The 18,785-nt window shown below is 37.6% G+C and overlaps 1 protein-coding gene across 1 annotated transcript in view; it reads right to left on the bottom strand.

The window, feature by feature from the left end:
* Nucleotides 1–328: 328 nt before the first annotated feature.
* pip5k1ba (phosphatidylinositol-4-phosphate 5-kinase, type I, beta a) overlaps nucleotides 329–18,785 on the bottom strand; it is a 34,402-nt gene continuing 15,945 nt past the window's right edge. Inside the window, exons 4-14 of the mRNA XM_047371995.1 lie at nucleotides 17,068–17,185; nucleotides 16,797–16,949; nucleotides 15,084–15,383; nucleotides 11,285–11,469; nucleotides 11,039–11,119; nucleotides 10,097–10,145; nucleotides 9,930–10,014; nucleotides 9,695–9,832; nucleotides 9,527–9,614; nucleotides 9,060–9,156; nucleotides 329–4,801 (exon numbers count right to left, since the gene is read on the bottom strand). Of these exons, the coding sequence (XP_047227951.1) occupies nucleotides 4,799–4,801; nucleotides 9,060–9,156; nucleotides 9,527–9,614; nucleotides 9,695–9,832; nucleotides 9,930–10,014; nucleotides 10,097–10,145; nucleotides 11,039–11,119; nucleotides 11,285–11,469; nucleotides 15,084–15,383; nucleotides 16,797–16,949; nucleotides 17,068–17,185 (1,297 nt within the window). The 3' untranslated portion in view covers nucleotides 329–4,798. The remainder of the gene's footprint in view (nucleotides 4,802–9,059; nucleotides 9,157–9,526; nucleotides 9,615–9,694; nucleotides 9,833–9,929; nucleotides 10,015–10,096; nucleotides 10,146–11,038; nucleotides 11,120–11,284; nucleotides 11,470–15,083; nucleotides 15,384–16,796; nucleotides 16,950–17,067; nucleotides 17,186–18,785) is intronic.

Below are 18,785 nucleotides of genomic sequence, written 5' to 3' on the forward strand. Positions count from 1 at the left end.
TTGCTGCCGGGCTTCAGAAAAACAGTTTGTTCCTTATGCAAATTGTTTTTGTTGCTTTAAAAAAATGGTTCAACTGGTTTTACCTGTTTAGGATAAGACCCTCTGGCCTTTCACTGGTGTGTTTATCCTATAGTAAATACTCGTAAGGGAGTTCAATACGTGAAAACAGGTGTTATTACTAATAAATGCTTAAAAGTACTATAGGTCATCTTATATTGCTGATTCTAAACAGTTATATTTTTTCTGCATCTATCATAATACAACTTATAAAAGATGAATTGTTCAAATTATATGAGTGACACAAAACAAGAGATTAGAGACAAACACAATGGCTTTAAATATTAATTTATCCTCCAGACATGAACAATTGTAGGCTTAAAGTCCACATGAAGAAAACATTTGGTTTAAACACAATATGTGGACTAAAGCAGGGCAAAGACCTATCCATTTTTACTTAAATTCAGAATATGTTGAAAGTCTTTTAAACAATCACAAAAAGACAAAGTCCAGACCTATTGTCATTTATTACATCCTGTGGATAAAACAAGAGTGTACAGTACCTTGCAAAATTATTCATCCCCTTGGCTTTTTATCTGTTTTGTTTTGTAATTATATGTGATGGATGTGCAGACAATAGTCTAAGTGGGTGAAGTGAAATTAGAGAATTTATATAAAACAAAGAACCTGGCACAACCATTTACCTTCAAAAGTCACATAATTAGTGACATTAAGTCTACCTGTGTGTAAGCTAAGTGTCACATAACCTGTCAGTATAAACACAACTTTTCTGAAAGGCTCCAGAGGCTGCAGCACCAGTAAGCAAGAGGCATCACACCATTAAGACCAAGGAACTCTCCAAACAAGTCAGGGACAAAGTTGTTGAGAAGTACAAGTCAGGGAGGGGTCCACCCACCAGAACACACAGACTGGGCAAGGATGGCATTAATCAGAGAGGCAGCACAGAGAAAACAGGAAACCCTGGAGGAGCTGGAGGGTTCCACAGCAGAGACTGGAGTGTCTGTACATAGGACCACAATAAGCCATACATTCCATAGAGCTGGGCTTTATGGAAGAGTGGCCAGAAAAAGTCATTACTTAGTGTTAAAAATAAGAAGGCATGTTTTGAGTTGCCAAAGGGCATGTGGGCAACTCCCCAGATGTATGGCAGAAGGTGCTCTGGTCAGATGAGACTAAAATTTGACTTTTCAGCCACCAAACAAAATGGGATGGAGGTTCTTCTTCCAGCAGGACAATGACCCAAAGCACAATGCTAAAGCAACTCTCAAGTAGTTTAAGGGAAAACATTTAAACTTGTTGGAATGGTCTAGTCAAAGTCCAAATTTCAATTCAATTGTGAATCTGTGAAGATCACTCTTCACAAGTGAAAACCATCCAACATGGAGGAGCTGGAGCAGTTTAGTCTTGGGTAATGGACAAAAATCCGTGGCGAGATGTGGCGAGCTCAATGAGACTCATCCAAAGCAGCATTTGCAGCAGTAATTGCTACAGAAGGTGGCTCTACAAAGTACTGATGTTAAGGGGTGGTGAACAGTTATGCTCGCTGAAGTTTTCTATTTTTTTTTGTCTGTTTTGTTGTTTGCTTCACAATAAAAAAATATATCTCCAAATCTGTAGGCATGTTCTGTAAATGAAATGGTGCAAACTCTCAAACTATTAATTTAAATTCCAGGTTCTGAGACAAAAAACATAAAAAATGCCAAGAGGGTGTGAATACTTTTACAAGGCACTGTACCTGCAATTTGTTACTATGACAACACAGTCTGACAACAGTTTAATATTTAAAAACAAAGTTAAAGGCTGAGGTGCTCTGTCTTAATGGCACAGTTTGTACAAGGTGAGAGACAGGGTAAACTCTGGACAGGTCGTCAGTCCATCGCAGGGCAACACACATGACAAACAACCATGCACTCACTCATTCACACCTAAGGGCAATTTAGAGTGACCAATTAACCTAACAGTCATGTTTTTGGACTGTAGGAGGAAGCCGGAGTACCCAGAGAGAACCCAGACATGCACAGGTAGAACATGCAGAAAGACCCAGGCCGGGAGTCAAACACAGGACCTTCTTGCTACAAGGCAACGGTGCCACCAACAGTGCCACCATGCAACTACAAAAAAAAACATTTTACAGAAAATAGAAACTAACATTTATACCATATTGTCAACAGAAATGTAAAATATTATTCTGTATAAAAAGAAGCAAGTGAAGTGCTCTGTGCAGCTAAACTAAGACCTATAGCGTTTGAAGCTAACGTGTTAGCATGCCATGCTAACATACTAATGTTCACCTGTTAACATCAAAGCAATTTCCTCACATATAAGTGTGTTAATATGCAGACATGTACCAATTAGTTAAAGTCAAAAATACAGCTGTGAAAAAAAGCTATCAGGCTTACACAGTAACTACAATAACTCATCCAAACTTAGTTTAATATGCTAACGTTTTGCATGCTAATAGGCTAACGTTTCCAAATTATTTCTAAACAGAGAACAAAAGAAAACTAACATGCTGTATCAGTTAATTCATCCCTGAATTTTTATATTTAGCTTCCAAGCAGCTTGGGTGTAATGTTTTCAAGTTGTCCCTATTATTATTACTATTATTATTAGGCTTTATAAAGGTCTTTTGACTTAAATCACTTGAATCTCTTATTTACTATGGCCTATCACAAACAAACCCTGTCTTCTAATTTATTTAGCTGGACCGTTGGAAAATATACCAACACAGAAAATAAGAATCTAACTCCAACTAAGACATATTAGCTAAAACCTTGGTATGCAGTGTGTGATTTAAGTTTAACTTGCTAACATCCATCATGCCAATATGCTGACAAATTATTTCTAAATAGAGAACAAAATAACGCTAAGGTATAATACTGTACAAAATTAGTTATTCCTAGACTGATTCTTTTTAAGTGGTCCTGATTTTTCTTTTTGTACTATTTTCTTTGGACTGGCTGCTCTTTCTTTCATTGTCAGTCCAAGTTTAGAGGACTTTTTTGGACAAATTACTTTGAGATACCAGCAAAGTATCTTGGAGACACGATATGTTCCTATTTTTTTTTACTTATGAGCAATGAGACAATCAGAAAACCTGACATAATGTAGATCAGTGCTTCTCAATCTTTTTTATACCAAGTACCATCTCAGTAAAAACTGAGATTTCCAAGAAGCCCAATACTAACAGTGCTACTACAAGTCATGTACTTTTTGAGTTTGTTCTGTTATGTCACAGAGGCAGAAAAAAAACATTCTCATTCTTGTCTGTCACTAAATCTTTAACAAACAGTAATTTACAAACCCGTGATTATGTGTTTGAAAGCACAACATGCAAAGAAATACATTTTCAATAGCTAGCACTTAATAGTTAACCTGGTCAATGAGTATAACTAGAACACAGAGAAGCTGAGTTTTTGTCTGTTCTAGATCTAACTTTTAACTTTAGAGATAATGGAAATGCAACATCAGTATCTGCTGGTTCTCTTCTGAGAACTTTCTGATGACGCAGTGATGCATGTGCTTGGAACAGGTAATCTTTTACCTGTGCCTCTGAGTTCTACCATAATTATTTTATTTTTGTATAAATAACATGGAACAAAAGTTCTTCTGACTACCTCAATGTGCAGCTTGTATGATAGTTTAGAAGGCCTTGGAAGATCAACGTATGGATGAAACGTCTCTCAGGTCTTGTGTTAGATCTTTGCTTGAAAAATAACTTTCAGAAACTGTTCATCTGTTGGAGATAGGCTTTGTAAGTTTGAGACGTCCGCTTAATTTAATCACACACTGCACTAAAATGAATACTAGAAAACTTTAAAATACCTTCAGAAAGCCTGGAGAGATATTGATCAAGACGATAAACAATGTACCTACTTGTAAGGAAAATATAAAGAAAGTCTCAAGTCACTAAACGTTATTAGCACTACATGATACAGCACATACTTTCACTGGGATTTTCCTGAAACTTTCAAGGAATTTACAATCTCCTTCACTGTATGATTGTGTGTGTTCTATGTGAGTCCCATCAAAGCACTATTTTCTGGTAATGTTAGAGAAAGCATTTTGTAATTTCAGGAAAAGTTACAGAAAAGTACATATATGTGTCAGGAAGGTACCTGGTAAGTTGTGGGAAAGGTTACAGGAAAGTACCTAATAGGTACCTGATGGAAAAAAAACTGGTAAGTACTAGCACAGAGGGTAGTAAGTTCGGGGAAAGTTTAATCTGTATTACGTAGTGCTTTCAAAACCTTTGCACAGTACTAGAAGTGTAGAAGAGCACAACCCCTCATTGAAATCCATTATGTAGGAATGCACAGCAGTCAAATCTGCATTGGGATACCAGAGCTTAAAGCAGAATCACCTCTGAACATGAATTCCAGGGAGGTAATTTATGTCCTCAGGGATCCAGTCACTTAAAATACTGCAAATTTACATTAAAACAAAAAATATGAAGCAAAAGAGAACAAAGTGAAAATTAAATATTTACTGCCAGCAAAGTGGACAATAATGAAAGAGGAAGGAGCTATACAAATTTAGTGTTTTTTTTTGTCAGCACAGTGGTTCTCAAACCACACAAACAAACTCTAACAGCTTCTATTAATAGTATGATATTGGGGTTTACAGTGATTTGGCACATTGATGGTGACACAGAAGATGCGGACAAGAGAGGCACAGAGTGATGAGAACCAGCATGCTGCTGCTTGTAGTCTTTTAAAAGTTCGTGCTGTTATGACGTCCCGATACCTCCATGTTGTCAGACGGAAATACAGGTGCCTCATCACTGGAATAGAAAAAACATTTACGGTAATTCTTATTTAATATCTTACAGGAAAAACACAAACTTTACACATAATTTCCCATCCGCCTGACCCCAGTTATTTGTCATGTTAATCCTTGGCTTCTGTATTTTCTGTAAAAAAATTTGTTTTTGCAAAATCATACATTTATTAACTTAATAACAAAAATAAAAACAGTTTTTACAAACCTATGTGCAATGTCGCCTCCTAGTGTCTTATATATATATATTTTTTACCACATTCATTTTTATTTATGAGATTTTCCTGCATTTAGACATATACCTTCAGGCTTTTTTCACACAGCTGATTTACCTTGGGTATTTACTTTGGTTCTGGTTTTCTGCAACTGCAGGGTTGTTGTTTTAAAATGAAGATACCTCCCAGTTTCTTTATTGTATCTGAACACAATAAGCTGATTTATTCAGATCAATGCGGACTTGGTCACAAAGCATTTACAGTGTTTATATATACCTTTTAATGGTTTAATTTCACATTTCTAGACAGATCATTAGATTGCTCATATTGTGCAGAGACAGATTTTTTGGTTACCATCGAAGCAGTCACATCTACAGCCCATACTGGTTTAAATGAGGAGAAAATTAGGGAATATATACATTAAAGCTTCAAATTTATAACTAAAACCCAAACTAACAAGTAATGGTAGAAGGACAGACATTTCCATGTATGTAAGTTTAGTATACAAATAAGTTTAGGGGAAATAAATTTCCCTTTTACATTTATGTTCCAGTTGTTGAATTCCACTGTGTTCTGCCTGAGCCTCTGAGATCAGATTAACTCGGACGTTTGCAGGCTTCCCACAGAGCCGGACTGCTTAACATGGGCTGAAAACCAGCGCCATATAAGCCCAAATCAGGATTTGAGGGTTATGTAAGAGAAAGCGTTCATGGAGGTTTGCTCAGGCTGGATGCGGGCAGAGTAGAAGGGAAAAAGTCTGAGCTGAGTAACACAGGGTGGATGTCACAGGACGAGGATGACAGCGTGACCTTCTGGTCCCCCCGAAGCCCCCATCATCAAAGAAAAAAGTATTTTAATGATGAGACAACATGCATGAGAGTGATAAGCAAGAAGATGAAGTCATGTCGTTAACAGTAACATCTCATGGCTGAAGGGTAGCTTACTTATCATGAGTCACTGAGTGTAATCTATGTGTTTCTATTTTTGTCCCAGATCGTCATCTGATGAAGGGAAAACCGAGTCCCCAGAATACTCCCAGTGTCTCCATTTTAAAGAAGAAGAGAAATAGAAGTGAATGGAAATGGTTGTAGATGTGATTTAATGCTTACATTTTATGGACGCTGCAACACAAACGAGTAATCAGCTCCAGCTGGGTCGCCTGGGTCTGTGAGGCTGAAAATGTATTAAGGCCACATTTTGTAAAGAAATAAATTGACTCAAAGTGTAGTTAAACACGTTGGATAGTTTTAAAGGTGTTGGTGACAGTCTGTCAGCTCAAATACTAGAAGCTGGACCGCAAACCCTACGAAACAAACAATAAATACAACTGAAACATTTACAACCCCTAACAAAACATGGACGTACTTCTCTTTAAAAGTGGTTAATCAGGTTCTTTTCTTTCCTCTATATAGCAATAAATAAACCAAATTGTTATTATTATTATTATGATTGACTCATAGCATTTGGAAAAAAATGTATCCTATATTTTAGAAAATAATTTTAATAATAATTTTGGTAATCCAGCTGACCTAAAAAAGGAAAAGTGTAGTCTTATGTAAACCCAGCCAGAATAAAATGTTTTGTGTCTTTTCATATATATTTTTATACTAAAGCGGTGTTATTAAAACAAGCTGATTTCATTTTTCAAACGCTGTTTTACGTCAGGATACAAGAAAATAAATTCCAAATAAGATGTAAAAACTGTAAAACGTCACCTTAACATTTTTTTATTTTTGATCAACTGGAGGATAATTAGGTAATTACTCAAAGTGGAAGAAAAGTATTGGGTAGTAAAAATGTGCTTTTAATGATATTTTAAAAAAATCTAAGAAATTTAAATGATTAAGTAGAAGAAAAATGTCAAAATCGATATAAATAAATCTAATTATGAAAATACTCTTCAAATTAAATTAAAGTTTGAGGAACCATATCTTTTCCTCAATGTTGAATTCTTCCTCTTACAAATAAACAACATTAATTACGAACATGTCAATTACATTTTTAAAGTTACGTTCTACAAAGACAGAATGCTCAACTCTTCAATAAACTAGCTTCTATGTTTATTTATTGTTTGCAGATTACCCCTTGAACACCCACTAGATTGTGGGGGGATAATTCCAGAATTTACTCACCAAACCGTCCTTCATGGATCAAGTGATCCTACAATACTACAAAGATCTAAAAAGGTGAGAATATTTTTAAAACTTAGATTTTTCCATTTGTTTTGATTTTTGTATCAATTCTGACCAAATCTATAATATTTGTAAAGTGTATTTAAGAAACCTATACGATTAGCTTGTAGCCACAGATTGAATAAAGTCGAGAGCTTTTCACATTTTGTCCAAACTGTGGATAAATAGTTTTATGAAGAAACACAAAAAAAAGTGTGCGACCCATTTTGTGCACAGTGTAGTGCAAATGTTTTCATACCTTTTCAAGTTTCTCATATTTGTTCATGTTGTAGCCTCAAACTTCCATGGATTTTATTGGGATTTTATGTGATAGATTACCTCAAAGTTGTGCATAATGGTGAAGTGGAAGAAAAAATTTACATTGTTCATTATTATCCCCCCCCCCCAAATACAATCTAGTTCAATTAGTCTTCTTTATAAGTTACCTAATTAGTAAATCGAGTACAGCTGTGTGTAATTGAATCCCTGTATAAATCCAGCTGTTCTGTGACGGCCTCAGAGGATTGTCAGAGAACATTAGAGAACAAACAGCATCACGAAGACCAAGGAACACAGCAGACAGGTCAGGGAGAACCTTATAGGGGGGTTAGGTTCTACAACAACATCCCAAGCTCTGAGCATCTCCCAGAGCTCTGCTTATTCTATCATCTGAACATGGAAATAGGATAAGCCAACTGCAGACATGGAGGTCCACCTAAACCGAAATGCAAGACAAGACAAATATTGATCAGAGAAGCCACCAAGAGACCCAAGGGAACTCTGGAGGAGCTAGAGAGATCTACAGCTCAGGTGGGAGAATCTGTCAACTATCATCTGTCAGCTAAGCACTCTACAAATCTGGCCTAAGAGGTCCTTTTTGCAGTTTGCCACAAGCCATGTTGGAGACACAGCAAACATGGACCAAGGTGCTCTTGTTAAATGAAACCTAAATGTTACTTCTAGGGATACACTCAAAACACTAAGCCTACACATCACCCTGAATACACCACCAAAGTGAAACATGGTGGTGGCAGAATCATGCTGTGTGGATGGTGCTCTTCAGAAGCGACAGAGAATCTGGTCATAGATGATGCAAGGATGGATGGAGCTTAATACAGGACAATCCTGAAAGAAAACCTGTGAGAGGCTGCAGAAATCTTGAGACTGAGTCAGAGGTTCACCTTCCAGCAGGAAAACAATGTGTTAGAACGATTCGGCGGAAGTTCAGACCTGAATCTAGTGGAGTATTTGTGGTAAGATTTGAAAACTGCTGTTCGCTGATGTTCTCTATTCAGTCTGACTGAGCTTGAGTGATTTCAAACAGGTATTGGCAAACGTTTAGGCTCTAGATGCGCTAAACAGACTTGCAGCTGTAATATAAAAAAGTAAAGGAGGTTCCACAAACCATTGACTGAGGGACACTTAAAGAGTTTTCATGTGAAAAATTATAAAAAGCAATGCATCATTTTTCTTTCTCCCACATCTCAAGTATTCACTTCTTTGTTTGATCTATCGAACAAAATCCCAATAAAATGCACACAGATTTGAGGTTTTAATGCGACAAATTTGGAAGGATTCTAGGGGTAGGGATGCTTTTGCAAGAGACTACCTATTTTTAAAATAAAACCATCATAGATAATAAAAAAAATCTAATCACACCTAATTAATTATGAGTCTAAATTTACCTTCCCCAATAAAGTTCAAGTGATAACAAATAAGACTATCTAGAATTTTATTAAAACTGGTCAGCAGCGTTACAAGTGTTGGATTTAGCAGAAAAGGATCAACATAGATCTTTAACAAATAAAGTGTTTATTATCAGATAAGACCTTGGTAGGATTTTGCATGTAGATTTGTGAATAAAAACATTTCATACCAAGTAAACATCCAGCTCAGAGTCTGACTGGCTTCTGCTGAGGGACGCCAGAGGATCATCCATAGCTAAAGTTGAACTGGAGTCCCGGCGATCTACACTGGAAGAGAAAAACATGAACAGGAATATGCTGCAGCTGTGTATATTATGGGGGGGGGACATTTAATATGCGCTGCAAATAATAATAATAATGATGATTTTTTACGCATATTTTACAAGAAAATATCTGCTACAAAAACACAAATAAGTGTATTTGCAACCTAGATAAAAAAAACTTGATAAAGACTGGCAACGGCAACCAATCCTAATAAAATTATACCAAAAATATAATTTTTACATAGGAATAAAGTGAGTTCAGCACTTTGTTCTGCCTTATCAGGAAACAAAACAAAGTTTTTTCCTATCCCTGTTGAAAATAATCAGATGTGAAAATGCGGGATTAACATGTGAGAGTAACACAAACATAGTACCTGTTTTCAGTTTCATCTTCATCATTTTGGAGGGACTCAGTAAGAGCAGATTTCGGAAGAAGATCTGGTTGTTTGGATGAACTGTAAACTGTTGAAACACCAAGCAGGGGATCAGAAAGCATAAAAAAAGACGAACTATATAAAAAATGGAGGTAAAGTTTATTTTACAGTTTCCATCCAGGTTATCCATGCTTTGGGCCTTCTTCTCCTCCTTCTTCTCCCTCTGCATGGACAGAAACTCCTGAGAAGCTGACTTTCCTGCATAGAGGGAACTCTTCTTCCTCTTCGAAGATGCTCCTCTTAAAGCTAATATAAAAAAAAAAGAAGAGTGCACTCATAAAACACAAACCGAATCTTAATGCAGGGTAAAGAAAGCGGGAGTCTTGCTAAAAGCCAAACTTACGATGAAGCTTTCTAAACACAGTCGTGCCCATGAATTTTAAAAACCTATCTGCATAAAAACCGGGCCTGTGGACCGATACGGTGTCCTATAATACAGCAAAGAACTGGTCAGATAGAAAAATTTTTGAACTCAGTAGATAAAACAGATGCACAGGTTTGCAAACAGACCCCGTCGTGTACAAGAGCCTTCCAGGAATGTTCCACTTTCTTGATGAACCTGGGAATAACAAAAAGAGAAAACTGATCAAAAAGAACCAGGGGCTTGGTGCTTGGGTGTTGTCATCTATATATCCTTTTAAACTGGGGCATGTGTATCATCTGTGCACCAGTAAAAAATCACTTTGATCCACTTTAAACAAAACATTACAACTATTAAGCAGCATAAAGAACAACTTTAAGGGATTAGTAGAAAGTTTGACTGTTTGAAAGGTAAATATGAAGAAGAGACTAAAGAAACGAACACACTAGCCTACTGTTTCCCAGTAGAACATCTGAGAATGAAATTTAAACATTAACAACATTTGAGAAATGTTGCTTATGCATGACCAAGCTTAGGATTATGGTTCCTCAAGAGGTTTAATTTTACCATCATACAAGAGTTTAAACCAGTGATTTATCATACTGTGAAGCATAGTGGTGGCAGTATCATGCTGTGGGAATGCTTGTCTACAGCAATAATCAAGTTGGGCAGCTTCCTCTGTTGACTGTTGCCCAAAGAGCACATTCTGCAGGTCATAATTGTTGTATTTAATTTCTATCCTTTTGTGCAGAAGACAATTTATCCTCAGGTTACAAACAAAAAAGGTTTGAATTCCCTACAGAACACAACTTGCCCATTATTATGATACCAGGGGATTACAGGCAACTAAAGAATATGTTTGCTGTTGTTAGGAGTCAGAAATCTTTAATCAATAAGAAAATTTAAACTGGAGACCAAAACGTATCCTTTTTTATACAGTTTATACAAAAACAAAACAGTTACAACTATAACTAGTAAACTATACTATACTAGTACAACTATAGTTCTTTACCTTCCTGTATACATAAGAAAATACTCATAATTTATGTAGCACTAAAAGGTTTTGTTCTGTTTGTGTTTTTGTGTTATACCTGTATGACTGAAGGATATCAATGATTCCTAAAAAGATGAGCAGGTTCTCATCCTTATGTTTGGCAGGAATTCCACCCAGTCTGGAAAGAGAAATTATTGTTATTCTGACATATTTGCATATTTAAACATGTTTTAAATACATTCAATTGCAACACCGGTTTGATGAGATGATAACGCCATTTGCATCAGAGCCAAACTTTTAAACTTTTGTCATCCAGAAATGATGTGCATGTCTGTTTGCTCACGTGTCATCATCTGCAACAGGTTCCGGGTCCTTCACATTCCCCTGGATGGACTCGAGGGCAGTGGAGTAGAGCACTTTCTGTCCTCTCCTGCTGTCACATCTGTTTCCTCTGCTCAGCGGCTTTCTATCCAACACGTGAATCCCCAGCAGCAGACTGTAGTCCATGATCTTGAAGCTTTCAAGCACCTGATGAGCCAGACGTTGAGCATAAGTTGGTGCATTAAATAAGCAACTCAAGCTAAACTTACAGTAATAAGATTTTGTGGAATTCTGTTGCAAGTTGTAAGTATCTTGGCCTCAGTATAAGGCAATCAAAGTGATCTCAGTTTGGAGCATCAGGGAGGAATTTTCATCTGTGAGTCAAGCTAAGCTTTAATCTTATCAGCAGTTATCTGCCATCTTTCAGACAGTCCAAAATGTAAAAGATTTTAATCTTTGAATTTCAGTTTCTATAAATGTTTTCCTGTTTCCACTAGTGTATGAGAGGCCCATGTACATTCTTGATGTTTTCTATTTTCCCAACTGTTACACTAACTGAAATGGTTATTTATTTTTATATTTTGTATTTTGGGGTAGGGTTCGGGGTATTTTGAGTGGCTCACAGTTTCATTGGTCTAATCCAAAACAACAACTGAGAGAGTTTTGTTTGCATTTCCAAATTAAAGAGGTAGAATATGTATCATGCAGACACATACACAGGTTTTAAAGTTTAAAAAGGTTAAACCTTTTTCTGCAAAACAAAATGTACAGTATGCTCTAAGCCTCAATCCTCTGACCAAAACACTGATATCATGAGGTAACCCCAGCAAACAAAGAGGCTCTTAATACACAGAGTTACCTAACACACAAACTGATGTTATAACCAGCCAACCAGTTAGAGCTGCTCAGCCGGATCGTCTGTCAGGTGTTTTGCCCTGTTAGGTGGTAATTCTTAATTAATAAAGTGACCATTGTTGTTTCTCTCCCAATAAAATAACAGGCAGGCACTAATGTTGGCATCAAAACTGTTAGAGAACGAATAATTGGGACATGGCTCAGCGTGCCGCTCTGTTGTGATTGCGTAAGATTACCAAAGTGGGGAATTGTGCAGTGATCATCGGCTTAGCTTAGAGCAGCAGTGAACAAAGAGTTAAACCCTGCTGTGAACTGAAACGATAAGTTGATTGAACAACCGAGCAAATGCGACTCAAACTCAATTTCTTTGAGTGTTGTGCCTGAGGAATTTGATGGGAACGAGCAGCTGAAATGAGTTGGAAATGGAAATAAGCACCAGCTGCTGCTTCTCGTACAACTGCATCTCCAACTAATGAATATTGTAATCCTAGATTTATTTCTATTAGTGATCAGCCACGTAATCAGTTTGTATCGCTCCCTTCAGGACAAATGCTGACATAAGTGCGATAAAGCAATTTGCTTCACAGGCATGAATTCCTGTACTTTTTAACCACCTGATCAGCTAAATGGCAAAATGGGGTCAGAAAATTCCTTCTGACAACTTCTACAGTCTCTCCTGAAATTTGTCATAATTTCATAGGGCGTTTGACTAGGCCTTTCTAACATTTGAAAATATTTTAATCAAAATGATTCCATTGTAGCTCTGGCTGTATGTTTAGAGTTGTTTCCTGCTGGAAGGTGAACCTCCAACCCAGTTTAAAGTCCCTTAAAGCCTCTAACAAGTTTTTTGAAAGATTATCTGACCAGCTTCCCTGTCCCTGCTGAAGACAAGTATCCCCACAACATGATGCTGCCACCACCTTGTTGCACAGTAGAGGTGGTGTGTTCAGGGTGATGTGCAGTGGTAGATCTTCACAACAGAGTTTTGCATTTAGACTAGTTTGGTCTCATCTGACCAGAACACCTTCTTCCCCATGTTTCTCCCCCTTCTCTACATGGATTTGGATAAACATTCAACAGGACTTCCTCATGACTTTGTTTTAACATTAACTTTAGTTTTGCTACTCTTCAATAAAGGTCAGTGAAAAGGTCAGATTAATGGAGTGCACAACTAATTTTGTCCTGTAAACAATCACCTGAGCAGCGGATCTGTGCAGCTCATCCACCAAGAGTCGTGTGGCTCCTTCCATGATTAATGCTCACCTTGCCCAGCCTGTAAGTTCAGGTGGGCGTCCAGTTCTCATTAAGGTTGCAGGTTTGCCATACATACTCCATTTTCAGGTTATGGCTTAAACACTACTCTGTAAAGTGTTCAAAGCTACAGTATATTGTTTAGAACCCTTGGTACCCAACCCTGCTTTAAATTTTTCCACAGCTTTCTCCCTGACGTGTCTCCTGTGTATCTTGGTCCTCATTATGCTTTAAGGGCATCAGATCAATAGTTGGCAAATTCAAAGGCACATTAAACTTTTCTGAATTTTATTTTCCTAAACTCCATAAAAACCATGCATCCACCTACTCACAATAGGGACCATTCAAAATGGATTCCAAACCTCTACAACAACTGAAATATGAAGCTTTTCAAACAGTTTGCACAAACACCGCATTAAAATGTTTTTTCCCTTAACACCTTGGTACGCAATAGCCATTTACTTTGACATTATTTTCTCAGATGGACATCAATTTTCCCTGACAAGACTAGAGGAAGAACTTCTGTCATGGTGGCTATTTGACATCAAAATTAAACTATCACCCTCAGCATAAGAAATACTGATATCTGCCAAACACATAAATAAATCAATTGACTTCTTAAAATCAAGGAGCCTGAAATTTGTATATAGCAATATTCCTAATTTCCTATAGCAGCTTGCTGAGCTGCAATGCTAATGGTAGCGCATACATAAAAACAGCATGTGGAGATTTGTTTTATTTCTGTTTCTGTCCTCCTCATGAACAGCTGGTGAAATAATACTGCATTTATAACCTACAATGAATCTTTAAGGACTCAGGTAATTAGCACCCAGTAAACATAGCAACACTGACATTATTCAATTGAAAAAAATATGTGTCAATATAAACAAGTGTTTATAATTGTAACTGCTTTGATTTTAAATGTTTTAGCTAGATAAACTTCAGGCATGAATTATCTCTGCTTTAACTTGCTGTTAATTAGATAAACTGGAAAAGTGGGTTTGATTGGCTGGTACTGTGCAAGGTTGGTTCAGATCTCGTTTTGCAATTACATAACTGAGCAACGAAAAATCACATGCGGAGTTCCTCAGAGGTGTATTTTTGGGCCACTGTTATTCAGCATTTATATGCTCTCTCCAGCTCAGATTATGGAGTATTACAACATGTCTTTCCATACAGCTTTATATTTCTGTAACACCACCCGACCACCGTCGGTGTGTCCATAATGTGGACAATTGGATGGGTCAGAATGCCCACCAGTTTGATGCCAAAAGGACAGAGCTAATTATTTTTAGTCCAAAAAACGTACGGTTAGAGATTGACCCTCAATTAGACACAATGAGGTTAAAGCCACAGGGGATGCAAGTGTTCCCAGAAGCAGAACTAAATAAGGGGAGGCAGCATATAGTTTCTATTGTCCTCATCTCTGGAGCCAACAGCCTGAACCTGTAGGCTCCTTTAAATCAGGCCTTAAAACCATTACTGTTTATTAGCTTTCCCATAAAGTTCAAAGTTGTTCAATAACTTAACTGTTTCTAAATTTTAAATTAGATTTTTAAATTTTTCTTGTATTTAATGCAGTTTTCTTGAAATTGTGTGCTATACTCAAAGCTTGAATTTCAAAATCAACTCAAAATGTAATTTGCAAATGTTTAGATAAAACATTATATACCCCAAAGTGGATAATACCAAAAAAACAGTTCATGCAAACTTACGCGGCAGTCTCTTTGCAGGGTCTTCATCAAGGCGTTGTAGGTCTCTGGGTCAAAGTACAGCCCATCCTGGTGCATCTCCTGGAAGTCCAGGTCTTTGAACGTGGGTGAGGTCTTAACACGCTCCTTGCGTGAAGCACGGCGTTTGTACGAGGAGCCCTTCAGGTCGTACTTGAAGTGCATCTTCATGGCTCGTGGCAGAACGTTGTTCATCACAACCACGCGCACCGTGACGCCGCCGCACTGGATGCAGTAAAGGCCGTAGAACTTGGGCAACAATGTCCTCGGGTTCTGATTCAGATTCTACAATGAGAAGAAAACAATGAAGAAGACATAAAGGGATGTCAGTTTCAGGTGTATTTTCTTGATTTTTAGTTAATATTACATACAGACTCTTCCCCAGAAACACGTTTACCCACTTACTGATTTCTTCTTTTTTCCATTTGGTTCTCAAAGTTAAATGTTTCAGATCATCAAACAAATCTTAGATAAAGATAACCTGATTAAATATAAAAAACATATCATGATTTAATTAATTTGAACCAACCTGGGCTTGCCACCCTTGGCAGCAACAACTGCCACCATGTGCTTGTGAAAACGGCCAATGAGTCTTTTACAGCACTGTGGGGGTTACAAAGCCTTTAGGTCCACTTTTCTTTGGAAAACCTTTTAAATTAAGTTCCATTATAGGTTTAGCGGCCATAAACCACATCTCTATCCGATTTAAGCCTGGATAGCAAGCCATCCAGGCCCTGAAGCAGCAACCATCACACCACTGCTACCATGTTTGACTATTAGAATGATGGTTTAATTTTCTGTAATACTGTATTAGTTTTACACCAGCTATAATGGGACACACACCTTCCAAAAAGTTCCACTTTTGTCTCCTCAGTTCCCAATAGTCTCGGGATCATCGAGATGTTTTTAATAAATGTAAGTTGGGCCTTTGTGTTCTTTTTGGTGAAAAGTGGTTTTGAACATAAAACTCTCCCATAGAGGCCATTTTTGCCCAGTCTCTCTTTCTTATTGTTAAATAATGAGCTCTGACCTTATATAAGGTAAGGGAACAATGCAAGCTTTAGATTTTGTTCTTGGATCTTTTGTGACCTCCTGGAGTTGTTCATGCTCTCTTGGAGTAATTCCAGTATGCTGGCCAATCCTGGGAACGTTCACCGCTGTTCCATGTTTTCTCCATTTGTGGCTAACGTCTCAAACTGTGGTTCATCGGTGTCCCAAATTCTTAGAAATTGCTTTGAAACTCTTTGCAGACTGATGTCAGTGACTTTGTTTCTTTAGATCGGGGCATGATGTGTTGCTTTTTAAGATGTTTTGGCCTACTTCATGTTCTATTTAAGGGATTTATGGATGAGGTCTACTAATAATCAGGCCTGGGTGTGGCTTGTGAAATTAAAGTCCACATTCCAAAAAACATGGTTAATCACACTTAATACATTATTCAACAAGGGGGAATATTACTTTTTTAAGGCCAATTTAGTTTTACTTTTTTCCCCTTAAGAAAATCTTTATTTTTAAACAGCTTTTAGTTTTAATTCTAGTTATATTTGTCAAATAAAAAAATGCTTTTGATAATCCGAAACATTTAATAGTAAGGAAAACACAAAACAGAACATTTCTTTAGTGGGGTAAGTATGTTTTCACAGCACCCTTTGTATAGATGGCGTCTGATGAGGGGAATCGTTTGACTCAGCAACCCACCATGTAGTAACCAGGAAGAAGCTTCTGCAGAAACTCTGCCTCTTTATGCTCCACCGTCTTGATGATGAACTCATCGTCGCTGGTGAGGTAGAACCAGGAACTGCTGGCTCCGGGGTTGGAGAGCTCTATCAGCGGCTCTTTACAGATGGAGTACTGAAACAGAATTATGCAACGGTGTGGCAATGACAGCATTTCACAACCAATTCAGAGGAAACCTACATTGATCAAGAATCAGAATGACGCTGTGGTTTCAAATTTCTTTGAGTCTTACCAGATAGTCGTCTGGCTTGATCCCAAAGAGCTCCCTGAAGTAACGAAAAGCCAGCGGGGCGTACGTTTTCAGACGGAAATCTGGGAAGTGATGTGCCGGAGTCAGGTTGCTACCATCACTGAAAATAATATAGAACTGCTGGTTAGTTTATCAGTGTAGCTGATTTGTGCCCAGTCACAGAGGGAAAAACAAGCTTTGCTAAAGTGTTTTCTGGGACAACACATTTCCAGATAATGATCAAGAATGACTGGTAGTTTTCCTAACATTAAACCAACATTGTGAACAGTTGTGTGTTTTCTCCAGTAACTTTTTATGTTAAGAAATATTTCTTACAAAGTCACTTGAACTCGAACCCAGCAAGGACTGCAGCTTCCATACGTGGGTCTCACTCTTTACCCCTACCTCTTTACTTGATAGGATCTTTTATGGGTACCAACATTGGTGCCTCAGGTGATTTGGTTACAAATTAACTTTTCTTAACATTTTACCCTTATTGAATAAGTCGACTGAAATTAACAGGCAGATTATTTTATTATGAGACTATGCTACAGCAGAAAAACATAAACACTCTCCATTAACTAGACGTGCCAAAAAGCAATAGGAAACTTCTTTGGAGTGCAGCTGACTTTATTTTGTGGCTGAGTTTTTGTTTTACAGGGAGGGTCATAGCAGACTCTACCTACTAAGGAGACTGAGATCTTTTTTAGTTCAGGGGTGCTCCTGTGTGTGTTGGAGCAGCAGCTTATCTACATCTAAGAGGAAGCGGTTAGATAAGCTCATCTTGGCCAGCAATGTCCTAGGATGCTCCCTCGACCCAGTTCAGGTGGTGGGAGACAGAAAGGCTCTAGCAAAAATAACATCACTATTGGATTATATCTCCCACCCCAGCGCATGAACTTGTTGCAGAACTAGAAAGCTCCTTCAGTGAAAGACTGCTGAATCCTAGGTGCACAATGAAGCATTATCCCAGGTTCCTCCTAGCAGCTGACTTTATAGCCATCTCTGCTCCCAACAAACTCAGTATATACATCTCTGCTGTTTTTGCACAGTTGTTCCATTTCTTGTAAATAGTCTGTTGTTGTTTTTATGCAATCATCTGCAGATTTCTTTTAATCCGAGTATGATATTATTAATAACTGTACAGTATGTTTTTTTCTTATGTTGTAAATTTTCCTCTAAGGTACAGTCTCTTGTTCTTATTTTTTTGTTTTTAGATTTTTTACCTTGTTTGTATCTATATGCTTCCATTTGCCTTTCACTTTGCTGTTAGTACACCTGGCTTTCCCCAACTGTGGCACAAGGATATTTCTATTCTGGGCTTTCTGTTCTATTAAATATGAGTAATGTACATTGTTAAAAAAAAAAAATAAAGGGAACACTTAAACAACACAATAAAACTCCAAGTAAATCAAACTTCTGTGAAATCAAACTGTCCACTTAGGAAGCAACACTGATTGACAATCAATTTCACCTGCTGTTGTGTAAATGTAATAAACAACAGGGGGAAATCTTTGGCGATTAGCAAGACACACTCAATAAAGGAGTGGTTCTGCAGGTAGGGACCACAGACCACTTCTCAGTACCTATGCTTTCTGGCTGATGTTTTGGTCACTTTTGAATGTTGGTGGTGCTTTCACACTCGTAGTAGCATGAGACGGACTCTACAACCCACACAAGTGGCTCAGGTAGTGCAGGTCATCCAGGATGGCACATCAATG

This window comes from Girardinichthys multiradiatus, chromosome 8 (genome assembly GCF_021462225.1).
Source record: "Girardinichthys multiradiatus isolate DD_20200921_A chromosome 8, DD_fGirMul_XY1, whole genome shotgun sequence".
In the NCBI taxonomy this organism is placed as follows: domain Eukaryota; kingdom Metazoa; phylum Chordata; class Actinopteri; order Cyprinodontiformes; family Goodeidae; genus Girardinichthys; species Girardinichthys multiradiatus.